Raw genomic sequence first — 18,167 nt, forward strand, 5'->3', positions numbered from 1 at the left:
TTACTGCCTCAAGCCAGCAGTGACACATGTCATTCCCACCCAGAGACCAGTGGCCTGAGATACTCTCTCGTGGTTCCAACCTAACTGCAAGGAAAATTGGGAAATATTAGGACGTGTGTGAATGCATGATGAGCCTTAAGAATCTGGGGGCAGGGGCGCCTGGGTGGCTCAGTGGGTTGAGCCTCTGCTTTCGGCTCAGGTCATGATCCCAGCGTCCTCGGATCGAGCCCCGCATCGGGCTCTCTGCTCAGTGGGGAGCCTGCTTCCTCCTCTCTCTCTGCCTGCCTCTCTGCCTACTTGTGATCTCTGTCTATCAAATAAATAAATAAAATCTTAAAAACAACAACAACAACAAAAGAATCTGGGGGCAACAAGAGGCTCGGTCGGTGAAGCATCCGACTCTTGGTTTCAGTTCAGGTCATGATCCCAGGGTTGTGAGATGGAGCCCTGAGTCAAGATTCTCTTTCTCCCTCTCCTTCTGCCCCTCCTACCTCCACTCATGTGCTCACTCTCTCTCTTCCTTAAAAAAATAAAATAAAAGAATCTGTCATATCCTAACAGTTTCTGCCTCTTTATTTGTTCCCTTGTAGGACAGAACCCCAGAGCAGTCCTCTGGTTCCAGCTCAGGATGGACCCTCAGAAAAGCTGAGCCAACATCTGGCCACCGAGGCCTTGGGCACCAACTGCTGGGAGAGAGACAAGACCTGCCGGGAGCTCATTCCTGCCAGAGCACGCAGGTGAGACGCTGCCCCCACCCTCTCTTTGGTCCAGTGAGGAAGTTCAAGTTGAGGATGCAGAAATGAAGTTTGGCCACTCTTCCCACCCACTTTTCTTTTGCAAGTTCCTCTTCCAGACCCTGAAATCCAATCAAAAGTCAGCACATTTTTTTTTTTTGTCTGTAGAGTACCAGATGGCAAATATTTCAGGTGTGAGGGCCAGATGGTTTCTCCCATGACTACTCAAAATCCCGCCATTATAGCACCAAAACAGCCACAGACTATATGTAAACAAATGGGCATAGAGGTGTTTCAATAAAACTTTATGTATAAAAATAGGAGACAGGCTAGATTGGGCCCTGGGAGGCCCACAATTTGTTGCTCCTGCCTTAAATGATAGAGCTAGTTCCTGTCCATTTTAATGACTCCATGAGCCACTGAATTCCAGGTCATGACTTCAGCCCACAACTGTCTGCATTCATTCCTTACATCCAGGGTTGCTTGAGCACCCACTAGTGACAGGCACTGTGCTGATACCTGAAGACAACATTTTACTGAGGTAACAAGACTTGCCCAAAATAAGGCAGCCAGTAAGGGGCAGAGTGAAGTTTTGAACTATGGTCTCTCTGATCTTAAATCCTAGACCAACACCAGCCACATGTTACTTTGATGTTAATGAAAAAAACAATCTATCCCCTGACTTCTATTTTTAAATTTTACACCGTGCACATATAAAGCCTAGTCTGTCTTTGGCCTCTGGAGAATCAATTTTGTTAACAACACCATCTTTATAATCAGGTTTTACCAGCTGTTTGGAAGCTTTATTCCTACTCCTCAAACTCACTCAGCACCCTCTTGCTGTCCTGCACTTGTATCTACCCTCTCCGTGACAGGCAGGAAATGAATTTAGTGTCCTTGCCAGCAGTGTGCCCCAGATACAACCCCTGCCTGTTCCTGTTGAATCAGACGGTGTCAAAGCCATTTTTCAGATGTGGAAACTGAGGACAGTACGTGGTAGGGTGAAGATTAGTCTGAGGACCCCGATCTGGTCCAGATTCTCTTACGTGTCCTAGAGTTCTCAGTTTTCGAGGGCAGAGGTTCTAAACCCATTTGAAAATTACGTGGAAGCTAGAAATGCTGCTCCCAGGGAAAGTGTATATGCTCCAGGAATATTCCCCAAATTCCATCTACCATTTGAGAATTCCTAGACCCCCAAGGCCCATGAACAGGCCTGTCTAGTTAAGAACCTTAATTCTGAAGAAGACCCACTCTCTGACGTGATAAAAAAAAAAAAAAAAAACCAGCATCATGGTGATAATGTTAAAAGTAAACATAAAAGTCACTTGGCATAGAATCAATGAATAAACGGTAGTTGTGTTATTATGCATAATTATAATATTAGAAAGGACATTTACATGTATGCTCCATGCCACATCCGGGGCACATCCCATGAGTGAGGTCCTCATTTCTTAGACACAGGTATCATGTTTTGTTCCTATCTCCCAAATCATGAAAATGATACTCAGGTCGCTGAGCTAGGAGGTTGGAGCAGGAACGTAAATCCAGATGTGGCAGCTTCTAGAACCAGCATTCTCTACTGCTGTGTACTCTGTATTTTGGACCACCACATACTGAACGGCTCTAGGGCATCACTGCGTACTTAATGGCTGCCTATTTCCCTGCTCCTTATGTAACCACAGTCTACTTACTTAGCCGCTCACCTGGCTCCTCCAGCACTGCTGGGACGGCACACCTAGGCACACAGGTACAGGAGGAAGAAAAAGGCAGAGGAAGTGCAGACCTACCTAGATAAAGGCATTTGGGATCTGTGGAAGGGGTTGATTTTCCCTTTCTCAAACCTCAAATCTATCCCAATTCAAGGTCTTTTCTCCATTTTACTTGATCACTCATGTAGGAGTATCAGACAGTAGTTCCCAAACCTGCTTCCCTGGGAACCCTGGCATTCCAGAAAGCAGTGAGAATAATTGTCTGAAACAATGAGATCTCTCTATTTTAGAAGACGCAGTTTTGTTTTGTTTTAAAGATTTTATTTATTTATTTGACAGAGATCGCAAGTAGGCAGAGAGGCAGACAGAGAGGGGGGGGGAGCAGGCTCCCTGCCCAGCAGAGAGCCCGATGCGGGGCTCGATCGCAGGACCCTGGGATCATGACCTGAGCCGAAGAAAGAGGTTTTAACCCACTGAGGCACCCAGGAGCCCCTAGAGGACACAGTTTTAAGGGCTTTTTTTTTTTCTTATGTATTTCTCCCTTAATTTTTTTTTTCCCTCGCAAATTCCTGGCAACAGTCACCCTGGGAAGTGTTTATGTGGAACAAGAAAATTTAACAAGAGACTAAATTATTTCATCCACTCATCCCTCCTTTGGTCACCCAACAGGCATTTAGTGTCGAGCACTTGTTGCCAGAAAAATCTGGATGGGGTCTACTGCATTTACGCCATCAGCCTGTACCCTTCCTGGCTGCGTGTGCTGTTCTTCGTGCTTTATAACACATGAGTGTAGTACAGAGCTAGGGACTATTTTATTTTATTTTAACCTGTTTAAAGGGACTCCCTTAAAAATGTTCTCCATATAGCTAGATGATTTTTTTTTAGATATTTATTTATTTATTTATTTATTTGACAGAGAGAGAGATCACAAGTAGGCAGAGAGGCAGGCAGAGAGAGGGGTGGGGAGAAGCAGGCTCCCCGCTGAGCAGAGAGCCCAATGCAGGCTCAGTCCCGGACCCTGAGATCGTGACCTGAGCTGAAGGCAGAGGCCTAACCCACTGAGCCACCCAGGCGCCCCTAGATGATTTTCATTTACTGGCAATGCAGAAACCTTCACATACAGTCTGTTCACTTGGGTACTTTTTTTTTTAACTAACCATAACGATCCAGAACCTTAGAATGGAATTCAATATGGCCATATAGCATGACGGTCTTGAAAGCGCTGGGCAATTTCCAAATGAATGTCTGCATAACCAGGTTCGAGAAGGCCCTTGGTTGTGTGGGAAAGCCCTCAGGATGGGACTCACTGAGGCCTTCCCTGAAATCCCGGCTCAGATGCTCCCTCGCTGGGCAGCTCTGGGCAAGCCGGTTCAAGGTTTGGTGCCTTACGGTCTTCACCTGTGAAATGAGACCCTGAGAATCGTACTGCCCTCCAAGCGTTTTTGTGAGTATAAAGGTAGTGTCAAACGCTTGGCACGTAATAAATTAAACAGTAGTGGCGTTACCACCAATAATGACAACAGTTTTCTTATGAATATTACGTTTTCCCGGTCAAGTTCAACTGGGAGGGCATGTTTCCCTTCCTGAGCAGTTTTTCATCCCAAACCCATCTCCTTTTGCCATGGGATAGTGTTTTTTAAAAAATCCCTGGAGCCTGCCCCAATTATAGAAGGAGATAAGTTGACTTCATTTAACGGCAGCCTGGGCATTTGAATTTAATTGAATGGGAAATAATTATTCCTGAAGAGCAGAGGTTTTTGAGGTTCTGTGAAGCGATATAAGATATGTATCTCATTACATTAGACCTCGGCAAATACACTTTTAATAATCAGCTGCTACTTAACATAACTTCCTCCTCCTATTAAATTTCTAGCAGGAACTGTGGACACGAAGTGTTGGGAAAAGGGGGGGGGGGGGCTGAACTGCCGATTAATTATTTAAAAAGTGATTTATTTACCAAGGTGAGCCATTTGCAAGTTCAATAATAAATCTATTAAGGAGCAGTTAACCTCTGTAACTCTATTTTAAATAATCAATTGGTGTTTGGGTAACGGTGAAGCGTCTGTCTCATTAGGTCGGCATTAACTCCTTATTTGAGGCACTTAATCTAAAGGATGGCCAAATCAGCCCCGAGATGGTAATTCGGTATTCGCCATGGGTCCTTCATCCTCCGAGGAACTGGGTCCTTCTTCCCTGGCTGCGACAGCCCAGATTGGGGGCTGGGAGCATCCTGGGTCCTCTAACACCCGCCTCTGTGCTCCCCACAGTGCCTCCCACCACAAAGACTTGACGCCACCACCTTCCTCCAGGGGGAAGAAGAAAAAGAAGAAATCCACCCGGAAGAAGAGAAGGAGGTGAGCATCGTAAAGGAGGATGAAACCTTGAGGACAGGGGAGAGGACAAAATAGGGGTCCAGTGGGTTTCAGAGTCAAACAGTGACTCCCCCTGAGATCAAATTCCTGCTCTGCCTCTTAACTAGCTGTGTGACCTTAAGCAAGACCCTTCACCTCTCTGTGCCTGTTTCCACTATATAAAATACTGGTAGTAACTATCTCCTGGCATTTTGTGAGAATCAGATGGAGAAAAATGGATGTGGAAGGAGCTGTCACAGTGTCTGGCACATCGTAAATGGCAAGTGAATCAGCATAATTAAGACCATGAATGTTGATTTTTTTTTTTTTTTTGAGAACTTAAGCTTGGTGATCTCAATGATGTCTTTCACCTTTGACTATGATTTACCAGACAAACAGTATTGTCCCCATTCAGAGAGGAGAAAAGAAAGGCACAGGGTGGAGGGTGACAGGATTTACAGGGATCCTGGGCACAACTGTTGATTCTGCTATTCGCACCTAACGGGTGAATGCCAACAGTAACAAGCGGACACTATATTTTTTGCCGGCAGTGGACTGTTGTGTACCCCATTGATTTTTTTCTATGTAAAATTCCTTTTAATTTTTTTTAAATTTAAAAGTATTTCCAGATTTTCTTCCAAGCTGCCACTACCTAGACTAAAATCATGTCCAGTGTTCCAGACCCAGAGGGGTGGGTTTGGGGGAGGCAATGTTTGAAGAAGCCTGCAGGGGGCAGCAGAGAGCAGTGTCTGGATGACTCGTGCCCCAACTTGCTTTTCCTGGTTTCTGCCATTTCCACACTCCTTTAGCCTGGTTGGAAGAGGACGGGCCCAAAGAAGACCAAGAAGGGAATGTGAATGAGGCCCCTATGTTGTAGGGTGACGGGAGGAATTGGGCCAAGTGGCTTGAGGTTCCTGATTTTAGGGCTGGGCAGAACATTTGAAAGAAGGAAGTCAGGCTTTACTAATTCAATTGTTCATTCAGTAAATGTCCACTGAGCACGTGTTTGGGGACAGATGTGGTGATTTCCTAAGAGTCAGGTTGTTCTGAACCCTGTGTTTCCCCCTGTAGATTTGTTATGTTTGACCTACAAGGTGTTCTTTTGTCTTTTCAATTGGTGGCCGACATTTAAAAACCAGGGGATTTCACGTGAGTTGTGTTTTTCTGGTGACCTCTGTTGAAAAGGCAGGTGTTCCAGAAGCCCAGGGCTGCATTCCCACCCAAGACCTATGGCTGATCGGAGAAGCATATGCTCTCTGGTTTGCCACAGTCCCCACTGCTCCCTATTGTGTCGACCCAGCCTGCTCTCTGAGAGGCCCCTGTTGGCATCCTCACTTGTTTCAATCTTAGTGTTTTGTCACTGGGGAAGTGAGAGACCCAGGGATGGGCAGGGACATGCCGAAGGTGACTTCATGACTTGGGGGTTCAGTCAAGATTGGAACTCGGGTCACTTGAACCTGTATTAAATCAGAATCAGAATCATGGTCCTGGGGTGGCTCTGTTTTTGGGGGAACCCCTGAGAGCACCATGCTGACCACATAAGGGCCCAGGCTTCCCAGGGAGCTAGGGTAAGGCAGAAGAAAGACCTAAAGCATCTGAGAGGAGGCACACGGCTGCGGGGAGAAGAACAGACACAAAATATTTGGCCTGACCAGGAGGAATGATAAAGGGATTGAGACCAAGGCCTCTGTCATCCATTTGAATCTCGGCTCAGCCACTTCCTGGCTGTGTGTCTTTGGGCAAGTCACTTTATCTCTCTGAACCTCCCTTTCCTTGTATGTAAAAGGAAGGTAAACGTCAGGCCTGCCTAAGAAGCATGTGGAAAGATAAAGTGAGATAATGCATGTAAAGCACAGAGTGATGTTGGGGGAAAATGCAAATCTGATTATAGCAAATCAATAAATGCAAGTACTGATAATATCAGGATTGATGTGCTCCTTGTGTGGGAGACCCTGTGTGGGGGCTGGAGAAGGGGCGCTGAAGCCAACCCTGGTCCTTAAGTAGCTCCCACTGAAGGTGTCTTCCCCCACCTCAGGTCCCCGTCATATAGTCCATCGCCTGTCAAGAAAAAGAAGAAGAAAGGCTCCAAAAAACATAAGCGACACAGGTATTATCCTTCTGCCTTGGCAAACGGGGATGCCCCGGGGTCGGTTGTGGGTTAGGGGAGATTGGGTGGCACCGGAAGTTCACTGGTGATAAGCATATCATTTCACTTAGGTAAGATACTCATCTGTGTGTTGGTATTTCCTTTTCCTTGTGTAACTTGGAACTCTGGTTGCAAGGACACGCGGCCCCCTAAGGCTAACTCCGGCTGGAAAGGGGTTTGTTTGAGGATAAGGAGACAGGAACGTCTCAGGGACCAGCAAGGCCCCAATGAGGATCTAGAACCAAGGAGTGGGGAGCTGGTAGCACCCACGGAAAATACACAGTCCCTGTCCCCCGTGGGGAGACCCGGCTGCCCCCGGTGCCCCTCCCTCCATGTGGCCGGCCCAGCCACAAGACAGTCGAGCTCTCTGTCTTATTTGTCCCTCATGCCAAATTCCCAAGGTCCAACTCTGTGTTTGGACCAACTTGTCCTTGAGGATGGGATCATGTAAACACGGCTTCTGGGATTATACAACCTCATGGGTGGTTGTTAAGGGGCACCGTGAACTGGGCAAACATTCCAAAAGGTGCCCACCGCACGCACGTGCGCACACACACACATGTATGGGAAGAAAGGACTAGAAGGATGTACGCCAGATGACTCGTATCTGTGGTCCATGTGCTGACTCAACATTTTATAATTGGGAGATGGTGCAATGAAAAATAGGTTTTCTAGTTCTTCTGTAAAACCAGCGGCTGTCTTCACTGGACCGATTTTCCCACAGGAAGCCATCCGCGAGGCTGAGCGGTTGCCGTGCATGTAGACAGCGTAGCTGCTGTTTTTGCTAGGGCCCCACTAAGCCCCCCTCAGTGACGAAGCCTGCTGGGCCCCTGGGGGCAGGGAGTGTGAAGTTTCCCCCGTAAGCTGTTCGCTGTGCTTGGCCGCAGATACCAGGGAAAGAGTGGTGCGTGTCCCCTCTTTGCTCAGCCCTGTCTTCCAGTCTCCCTCCATCGGTGCTGGGTTGCTTGTGCCCTGAGACAATCACAGTGGAACAGAAGGTCAAGGTTTGCTGGGGTATTCCCCCTGCTTCTCACCCCTGGTTCAAAGTTGCCCCAAAGTGGCTTTTTCCAAGTCGGGGTGTGGTCAATGACTCAGCGCGTGCTGCCCGAATGGTCTCAACTCAGTTTGGATTCACCTGCCATGTCCGCTGCCCGCCCAGACATTTCAGCTGATGCCGAATCTGTGCTTGACCCAAGACGGGGGCAAGTCAAGGAGCAAAAAAGGATGTTAACGTGGTGTTAGAAACCTTTCCCAAAGTGGGATTCCCCTGTGGAGGCAGTGAGTGGCCTGCCCGTGACTTAGACTGCCATCCTGTCACCTTCCTATGCTGATGGATCAGTCCCAGTTTGGGGGGCTTTTCCGTGTCCTGTTGCAGAACTCATGTGGCTTCTCAGTCTAGGGTTTCTCCTCATGAAAAAGAGACTTTTTCCACCAGCCACAGCCAGCCCCGGAGGTGGAGGTGGAGGTGGAGAGGGAAGGAGACCCTTAAATAGGAGATTAGGAGGGGGAGAAACTGTTGCTGATCTTTTCCAAAGCGCCTGCTGGGCACCACCTTTCTTCCCGCCCGGCTTCTCCAAGGTCTTGAGACACTGGGTTAATGATAGTGGACTTGTTTGAAGATAGAGCTAGGGGTGGGGAGTGCATAGAGATTTGTCTTTTTTTCCCCTCAATTAGCATGACTTCAAGGGCTTAAAAAAAAAAAAATCCCATTTTCACATCTATTTATTAAATAGCCAGTATGTGTCATGAATGAGGAATCTGGGCCCCAGGAACAGAGCAGTGACCAAAATCCAGCCATTTGCCCTTGAGTGGCTCACGTTTAGTCAGGGAGATGCATAATTATAACATGCAGAGGTGTGTGTTACAAGGCTAAGCTCAGACGCTCACCCACGCTTTCAGGAGCAGAGAGTGGGCGCCCGGCCAGGCTGAGGGGATCAAAAAATGCTACAAGGTGGTGAATGGAACTCTGAAGAATCCACAGGAGTTACCTGGGCGAAGCTGTGTGACTTTGGGCAACTTAACTAACTTCTCTGAGCTCCGGTGTCTATGAAACGGTTGTTAGTAGAACCGCAAGGGTTTGGATGAAGACGGAGTGAGAGGCGCTTAGCACAAAGCCCGGCACACAGTGAACGTTCCACATGGGGGGCTGGTTGTCCCTGACGATGAGGAGGGTAGTGTTGAAGAATCCAGTGGTAGGGAGGGAGAGGTGAAAGTGAGATTGGGGGTCAGGGAGGACGCAGAGGACTCCTGTATGTCCACCCCTCCCCCCGCCCCGTCCACCCCCATCCGAGACAGGCTCACAGACAGTTTGAGGTGAGGATGAAAGCACTGGTCGTTTTGGCTGGAAATTCAAAATGCAAACCCGTGTCTCCCATATGGTCTACACAGTCTGAAATCTGAGAGAGGAGGATTCGCCAGGTGTCCCGACCGACCCCCATGTTGCATGATCACAGACGCACCGATACATTTGTCCCAGGAAAAAAAAGAACAAAAAACCTCAGCTCACCTATGTTTATTGTCTTCTCGCCCTCCCTGTCTCCCTCCACCCCTTTTTTCCTTCCTCCTCCCTCCCTGCCCTCCCTCCCTCCCTCCCTCTCTCTCTCCCTTTTAATTCTTTAATCAGGTCATTCTCCAAGAAGAGAAGGCACAGGTAAGAATCTTTTCGCCTCTGGCTGCTTGCTTCTCTTTCCTGCTTTCCTAAGAAGGTTTTAGGCAGCTTCTGGGGTGTGCTTCTATGCACGCCCCCTCCTTCTTCCTGGGCCTCAGTTTCCTCCAAGATGGGCTGGTTTCCCTGAGAGTTCCCAGCCAGGTTTTGACTTCCGTCAGGTCAGATGGCTGCTCCTTGACCAGGCCCCGCCGATGCTCCTTCCTGGAAAGTCTCACTACCCTGGTCAGAAATCCTGGATTGGAGCATGTCAGGAAACCTCAGCCCAACCCCCCATCCTGCCAGAGCCTCCCCAGATCCTGGCCAAGGGACAGAAGCCAAGTCTGACTGTATTGGAAACACCAAGTGAGCACAAATCGAGCTGTCGTCGACGGGGTCCTTGCTATAAATCGGATCCTGCACTGGGCCCCGCGCTGGGTGCATGCGTGTTGAATCTCTACTGATCTCCCTTGTAACCCAGCACAGTGGCTATGTTTATTATTCCCATTTTACAGATGAGGAAACTGAGATTCAGGCAGGAGGTGTGACAGGTGTGTCCACAAACACAGGCAGGTGGCAGAGCCAAAACTCAAGCCCAGATCCATCAGACAGAGGATCGGGACTCCCTATGGTGGCGTCTTAGTAAGAGCCACATCTGGAGCAGCTGGCCGAGTGCGGAGCCCTTATGTTTATCCAGTTAACAGGTAGAGGGTGATCACCAGTGTCACATCCTCTCAGCCCAGCAGCCTGAGCAATGGCGCCACTTCACAGTCCAGGAAACCCGGTCTTCCGAGGACAGGTCGCTCGCCTGTGTCCCACAGCGACTGAGCGGCAGAGTTGGGGCGGCAACCTGGATCTTTCAGTGAGGTTCTGGGCTCGTCCACTGCCCAGGCTGAGTCTCAGACATGGAGAGAAATCACACAGCTAACGTCAAGGTGCTGTTTCAGTCGGATGAGTTGGATGAGGTTTTCCCCTTCTCTGAGGCCCGTTGTGTGTTCTTGGCGGACTCTCTGAAGCCAGTAGAACCAAACGGCGTCCACCCGCTGGGGCCTCTAGCGGATGATGCTGGGACCCCGACTCATCACTGTCCACCGGACCCATACCCCAGCCCTCTGACTTAAAAAACAAAAACGGGTAGTTAAATATCTGTGTGCGGAACATTTCTGCATCTGCCAAGCTTCGAGAAGCTTCCGAGCGTCTCCCTGCATATCCCATTTTTCTCCCTTACAAATTGATTGAATATCAGTCAACAGCATGGGCTCTGGGGACCCATGGGCTGGGGCCACATCCCAGCTCCCCTGCGTGATCCTGGCCAAGTTTCTTAGCCTAGCTGAGGCTCAGTTCCCCCATCTGTAAAACAAGTACGTATTAAATGTGCCTCTCCCCATAGCTTGCAGGGAGAATAAAACAAGATTGCTGACAAAAAGTAGTTAGCAGAGTGTTCACTTGTAAGAAGTCCTCGAAAAATGGCAAGTATTACTTTGTTTACCACTATTCTTATTAAGCTGCCGAAGCTGGCCGTGGCCCTCAGCACACCCCATTCTCAGTCTGTGCGTGGGTCCGTGTCCATAGCTGCCCCTGCTGGGTGGAGAAGTCAGCGTCAGTGACTGTTCTGGTCTTGGAAATGATGAGCAAGTCTGTCCCCAAATTGCCCGGATCCGGTGGCCACTGTGTGTTAAGCATTTTCACTACTTGTTTCTTTTTATCTGTAACTGGAATTTTGCATCTTTCATTAATTGGCCTTTTCTCCTTTAGCTCCTCCAGCCCAAAAAGCAAAAGGAGGGATGAGAAGAGGCACAAAAAACAGTAAGTAGAGACCCCCTAGAGCAGTCCCTCCAGTTTGGGGAGCGGGGGAACCTAGCCTCTTAACAGCTGGCGTGTTGGAGTTGCCAAAGAAACAGGGAGAGCGAGAAGGGACGGGGGCGGGGGGGGGGGGGAGAGGACAGAGGCAGGGAGAGGCAGAACCGTGCGACACACTGCAGCTTGGGGTCTGGGTATGTGTAACTGCACAAGGCCGCGTATGCGGTGTGTGTGCATGCGTTTGTGGGTGCGTGGAAGCGAGTGTCATGCATCTGTGTGCCTGGCGGGCGTCACGTAGATATCTTTCTGGAGAATGTGTGTAGTACGTGTCTTGTCTGTAGATGTCCATACATTTTCCACCCTGCAGACATCTCTGTGACCGTGGATACGAATGTGTGCCGTGGGTGTGGTATGCACTTGTGTTCACACGAGTGCATTCTGTAGGCTCCTGCTTATGGGAGCACAGAGGCAGACAGTGCGCTTGGAGGTGCTGATTCTCTGCACAGTGCGTGTGTACTGCTTCCTGACCTGTGTGCGTTAATGCATAGGGAGGGCGGGTGTGGCTTTTCCCGGTGCACACAGGTGTGCCGCGGCTGCATGAGTGGTGGCGGGAGCATGATCACGTTCAGGCACAGGCGTGAGTGTGCATGTGAGTCTGAGCCTGGGCTGCTGGGGCATATAGCACGGAGGGGGCAGTGCATCTCCTACCCCTGGTCTCGTGGCCCCAGCTGGTTCACGGTTTACGGCTGGTAGTAGAAATTCAAATCCGCTAGCGCTGCCTGCAGAGTTCAGCTCCCAGAGAAATTAAAAGTAAATGCGGTTACAACCCACCTACTTTATACCCTGCAAATGTTAGTGCATGTGTTTTCCAATCAACTAATATTTTATCTCCCGCCAAGAAGCTTCTAAAGTAAGGATCAAAGGCAATACGATGAAAGGTGGTTGGCTGCTGGGGAGGGAAAGGAAGAGACAGGGATGCAGAGGGAGGGCAACCCACTTTGCTGCCTAAGGGTCACTTCATCCAAGGTCAGTGCAAAGGAGGACATTTGAGCCACCCCCACAGGGGGTCTGGGGAATGCTCCAGAAGGAAGCAGTAGAGCTTTGAATTAGCTCAGGGAACAACTTCCTGATCATCAAACTTGTTCAATTCGAGTGCAGAAGGTAATTATTGGTCACACGTATTGAGTGTGCATTCACGCTAAGCACAGACAGAATGTGTGTTCTCAGAGATCTCCACAGCACTTGTCCAGCGGGGCTGTGCTATAGACAGAGCCAAGGGATAGACTCGGACTCGATTGGGCGGAGGGGGCGGGGCATCACCGCTGAGGCAGGGACTGCCTGCTTGAAGGCGGCAAGGTGGCCACCCTCCCCGGTGCCAAGAGCTGGATGAGTCCCAGAAATTGCTAGGTTACGTAAGCCAAAGACAGGCGTCAGGAGAGGGAAGAGCGAGAAAAACAAGGCACCGCTAGCATAAAGGATGGTTCTTCTCGCCGAGTCCCGTGGTCGCGCCTACTTCTTAACGAGCAGTAGCTGGAGAGATTTAGCCTCCTTGAATTCAACATCCCATAGAAGGCCCTAAGACATGACAGGCCCTGGGCTGGGCCCAAGGACAGAGATTAGCCAAATATTCTTCTGGACTCAAGGAGCTCACAGTTCCCAGCGGCACACAGGAGACAGACATGGGACAGTCACGGCCCAGTGGGGGGCGCCGGGAGCCCAGGGCACCAGGGCGGCTGTGGTGTTGAAGAGGGTGCTTGGTGGTCAGCAGGGGCGCCCTATGGGAGGAAGGGTCTAGACAGAGAGTAAGGATGGAGGTAGCCGTTCTCAGCTGCAGATGAGGCAAGTAGTTTAAACTCGGTGCCTCGGTTTCTTCATCTGGGAGATAAGAGAACCTGCTCCGTAGGTTGTTGGGAGGAAAAGGTGGGTCCGTTTAAGAAAAATACTGGACTGTGGTGCCAGCAGGCAGTATGTGTTAGATGCGGGCTCCGGTCATCGTCGCCATCACAGGGATGTCGTGAGGTGGGACGTAGAGGAGCCAGAGTACAAGCAGTTCGGACTGGCTTGAGTCTGCCCAGCCAGAGCAGGAGAAGTCATGCAAGAAAGTTAGAGAGTTTCATGGGGGCTGACTCCTCGGGGTGCTTGGGGTTCAAGGTGAAAGTGCAGATTTGAAATGAGAGCAAAGGGAAGGTTCTAAGCAGAGAAGGAATATGGTTTGCTAATCACGTTAACAAGAACCCCTGAGTCCTGTGTTGGGATAGCGAGGCTGCCCTCCCAATAGAGCCCTCTCTAACTCCCACTGGCTTCCTGCCTTGGCCCAAATCACTGACATTCCTTGTTCATCCCCAGTGATCACTGCCTCTGCTGCTACTACTTCTGAGTCCTTATTATCATTCAGAGGGGAGTGGAAGTAACCTGTGATAAAACCATTAGTAGCCCTGGTCATTGTTCATTGTGGTTAGTATTTTTGTTTGCCGGTGATGTTATAACCCTGGAAGTAGGCTTTTGACTCCATGTGAGGAAGCCAGACTTAATTTTCCAGGTCTGAGGTTATAAATTGGCAGCCCAAAGGCCTCATTTACTCTGCAAATGTGTATTCTTTTCCCCCAAACAAAGTGTCTTTTAAAAAAGAATGAGCTTCTGGGGCGCCTGGGTGGCTCAGTGGGTTGAGCCGCTGCCTTCGGCTCAGGTCATGATCCCAGGTCCTGGGTTCGAGCCCCGCATCGGGCTTTCTGCTCAGCAGGGAGCCTGCTTCCTCCTCTCTCTCTGCCTGCCTCTCTGCTTACTTGTGATTTCTGTCAAATAAATAAATAAAATCTTTAAAAAAAAAAAAAAAGAATGAGCTTCCATTTAAAATAGAAATGTTTTACAGTAAAAAAAAAAAAAGTCTGTATTTCTACATTCACTTGAAAAATTAGAAGATCCAACACCAGTCCAATATTCTGGAAGCACAGACACTTCTTTCTTGAGCTCTCACCTGAGTCACGCATTATGGTAGCTGACTGAGACAGACTCCTGCTTCCAGCAGGGAGAGAGGTGACTAGTGGAAGTGGCACTCCTATCCACATGTGCTCGCCATCAGGGCTGCCTCGGCCGGGTGGGAGGCTGAGTCACCCAGGCCGGCTCCTCCAGAGGAAGCCTTGCCACTCACTCGTGCTTGGTACGGCTGGTTGGAGCCCTTGAACACCCAGGGGAAGAGCTGGGGTGATGTGGGGTTGGGGGCATGTAGGGGGGATGCCCAACTCTGGAGGGACAGTGACTTGGATGCAAGAGGATGATGTGTGCCACAAGATCAAAATCTGTCTCTCCCTCTTTCTCCCCCTCCCCTTCTCCTCCTTTGACTCACTCCCTGTCACCCCCTCCAAGATCACGAAGCCGGCCCCGAAAATCTCACCGTCATCGTCATCACCATTATCCCTCACGGTCGCAGAGCTCCGAGTCCCGCTCCTCAAGCTGTGAGAGCAGGTAAGCCCTTCTCCGCGGGGGAGTCTCCCCACCCAACCACTGCCCTGTCCACACCTCCGTAGAGGAAAGGGAACCAGCCACCTCCGTGTGTAGGAACAGCAGTAGTGGTGTGTGCGCCCACGTGTGCTTCCTAAGTGCCCTTGCTGCCATGTGGGGAGCTGAGCCCTCTCCCTGAATCCACCACACGATCCCCTCTACTACCCTAGGAAGTAGCTACTGTTGTTCTCCCCATTGTAAAGATGAGAACACTGAGGCACAGACAGGTTAAGGACCTTGTTAGTTGCATAGCTACGAAGTGACTGAGCTAGGATTGGACTGGGGAGGCTGGCTCTGTACTTGGCCCTCTCGTAAGGGTTGCTCTAGCACAGAGAGGCTGAGCAACCTATGAAAGGCCACACAGCACAAAGTACTGAGTTCTGAGGCCCTTCCAAGTCTGGTTTCTCCTAACCTGGACCCACACTGGGCTGACACATCAGCTGTGCCGGTCAGAGAAGGGGGAGGAGGGCTCTGTCTCATGGGCGAGAAGAACAAGAAGAACAAAGAGTGGGACTTAGTGGACGCTGATGTTTGAAACCGGCGCTGTCCAGCAGACACAGCAAGGCCAGCTTCCGGATGTCAGAGCCTGCTTTATCCTTCCTCACGTGCATCCCACACACCTGGCTACGCGTTCGTGTCACCGAGGAGATTTCAAAATGTCCCCGTCCCAGTCCCAGTGCATCCCAGTTAAACCAGTGTCTGGAGGAAGAAGGAGGAGGAGGAGAAGGGGCATATGTGTTGAAGTCCTACTTGGTGCCACAGTTTCAAATACATTTTCTCTCTTGATCATCCCAAGAACACCAGGAGCTAGACCGGGACTGCACTTTGCAGTCAGCTTGGAAAATTCTTAAAACACTGATCCCTGGATCCCACCCTCTAGGCATCCCGATTTCGTTCAAATGAGGCAGGGCCAGGGCAGTGAGATTTTTAAATCTCTCCCCGTGATGCCGGTGTGGAGCCGAGCACGAGAAGCATTTGAGGAAGAGGAAAACGTCCCTGACTCGTGCTGCTATCACTTGCAGGCCTCGGTGTCCCCACTGGAGACCAACAGCCGTAAAGAGCCTTGGCATCAGGCAAAGTGACTCTGTGACCTTGAGTGATCAAGACAAACCAAGACCTCTCGGTCGTGAGGTCAGAGCCCTGATGACACAGTAACTTTGTCCAAAACACAAAAGTGACCCAGAATCTCTCTATCCTGGCTCACATGAGGGACTGCTGTTTCCAAGGCCAGCTAGAGCTCTGGCCTTGGACAAGGCCCTGAGATTTATGAAGATACCCAGTGAGAGTCTCACCGCCAGCAGCCAGCATCCGATCCAGAACAAAGCCCCAGTTCCTTAAACGTTCCTTAAAGTGACCCACCACCCGCCCATACTAGGCCCTCTCCAACACTCTCATAGGGAGATGTTCTCCACTTCCTATGGGCGCGTTCTCCCTCTCTGCAAGGAGCCGTGAACATGCTGATTCAGCAGGCATGCTCCTGCTGGCCTTTGTCTGGAGGGCATCGGCTCACTGAGCTCAGTCGCATCACCGATGTGGTACAGCTGAGAAAACTGCATCGTGGTGAGCAAAGGCATCTGAGCAAGGTCTCAGCGACTGGCAGAGCTCAGACAGAGCCCTGGACCTCTGACCCAGGCTGAATCCGCTCTCAGCAGCTCAGCCCCGCCAGCCTGGGTCAGAGGATGGTGCAGAGAGCTTGCCGCCCTCTGTCTTGCCCTCCGCCCTACCACTTAGGGAGACGGGCTGCGGAGCCCAGCCTCGGTCCCTTTCTTATGTCAGCTCTTCTGGGAGCATTGCTGCTTGAGCTCCCCAGTGCCTGTTGGGCTGAGGGACACTCCAGGGGCCATCAAAGCAATCTGAGAGCTGATGACACCCCAGGGCCACATCAGTAAAAATGATCTGGAGGCCCAGAGCCCAGAGGGACATTCCAGAGCATGACCAAGAGGCCTCAGTCCCCCCCGGGCAGAAAACCCTGCCCTGGTCCTGATTCTGCCACTCACAAGCTGTGTGACTTCTGGTGGGTCCCCAAACAGCTCTGAGCCCAGGTCCTCATCTGCAGAATGGGAAATACCTGCCTTGTTTGCGTTGTATCTTCAAGTTGGAGAGAGGACTGCCCTAAGAGAGGACTGCAAGTCAATAGGGTGTCATCTTTATTGCTCCTGTGGCCCAGAGCTAACAGGCCAGCAGAGTCTGAACTCCATCCGTTCTAAAGAGTCAGAGACTCCTTCGCTTTCTGCTGCAGACAGGGCAGCCTGGGGTCTGACAAGCTTACAGAAGACCCCCTTGTTATTTTTGTCAGCTACTCTTTTTTCAAAAGTTTTGGGTGACAGTCACCAGGATGCATCTATCTTACATATGGCCAAGTCACATACGCAAAGACACACAGATAAGCACCATCATATTTATAGACAAACACAGATGGACACACCCAGTCACGTACAAACACACTGACAGTCCCACACCCAGGATGTTAAAGCAAATCAGGCCGGGATGTTTTCTGTCTTCCCAGCTGCGTTCCCAGCTCCCTAAACAGGTACATTTGTCGAATGAACAAATGAGAGAAGGAGCGAATGAATGAATGAATGAGTGAGCAGGTGGGCAGGTGGAGGCAGATGAGGGATGGATGGAAGCATGTGTCGTTTGCACAAGCACACCCAGACACCTTCTACAGCCCTCTGATCCTGTGGGCCCCGCAGCCGCCCCTCTGCCACACTCCGCTTCCGAAGACCGGCTCATCTCTCTCTCCTGGTCCCCTAGGCACCGAGGCAGGTCCCCCGAGGAAGGGCGGAAGTCCCGCCGAAGGCATTCCCGCCGCTGCTCCAGGACCCTCGGCAAGGCCAGCCCCGAGGCCCGCTCCAGCCACCCGCCCAGCCAGCCCCTCCAGATGCTCGGCCTCCTGTCGGCCAGGGGTGTAGTAAGTATTCCACACAGCCTTCTCGGCCAGCCTTGGCCGTGACACTTGGTGGGGAGGTGGAAGCACAAGTTCAGGGCAGTGTACGGCACATTTTAACTCAGTTTTGGGCAAACACCCCACTGGCTGTTGGGCCTCTTTATTGATCAACCAGGTGGTCATTCCCCAGCCTCTGGCAGCACTCGGTTGGGGGGAGGAAGCAAAACTAAAGTGCCCAGGCTTTCTGTCGGGGAGCGCTGAAAATACACGCTGGTCTCCAGAGTGACCCTGGCAGGAGTGCATGTGTGAGACCCCGCAGGAGGAAGGAAGAGCGGGGGCTTTGATGTGGCGGAGGCATTCCAGCTTTCCCGTGAAGTCTGCAGCCCAGATGCCCGCCA

At 50.7% G+C, this 18,167-nt stretch overlaps 1 protein-coding gene across 1 annotated transcript in view; it reads left to right on the plus strand.

Moving 5' to 3' along the window:
- SRRM4 (serine/arginine repetitive matrix 4) overlaps positions 1 to 18,167 on the plus strand; it is a 144,613-nt gene that overhangs the window by 105,532 nt on the left and 20,914 nt on the right. Inside the window, exons 2-8 of the mRNA XM_047697100.1 lie at positions 591 to 737; positions 4,711 to 4,797; positions 6,830 to 6,901; positions 9,564 to 9,590; positions 11,340 to 11,390; positions 14,748 to 14,846; positions 17,637 to 17,793. Coding sequence (XP_047553056.1) covers positions 591 to 737; positions 4,711 to 4,797; positions 6,830 to 6,901; positions 9,564 to 9,590; positions 11,340 to 11,390; positions 14,748 to 14,846; positions 17,637 to 17,793 — 640 coding nt within the window. The remainder of the gene's footprint in view (positions 1 to 590; positions 738 to 4,710; positions 4,798 to 6,829; positions 6,902 to 9,563; positions 9,591 to 11,339; positions 11,391 to 14,747; positions 14,847 to 17,636; positions 17,794 to 18,167) is intronic.

Source organism: Lutra lutra, chromosome 12, assembly GCF_902655055.1.
Source record: "Lutra lutra chromosome 12, mLutLut1.2, whole genome shotgun sequence".
Taxonomy (NCBI): domain Eukaryota; kingdom Metazoa; phylum Chordata; class Mammalia; order Carnivora; family Mustelidae; genus Lutra; species Lutra lutra.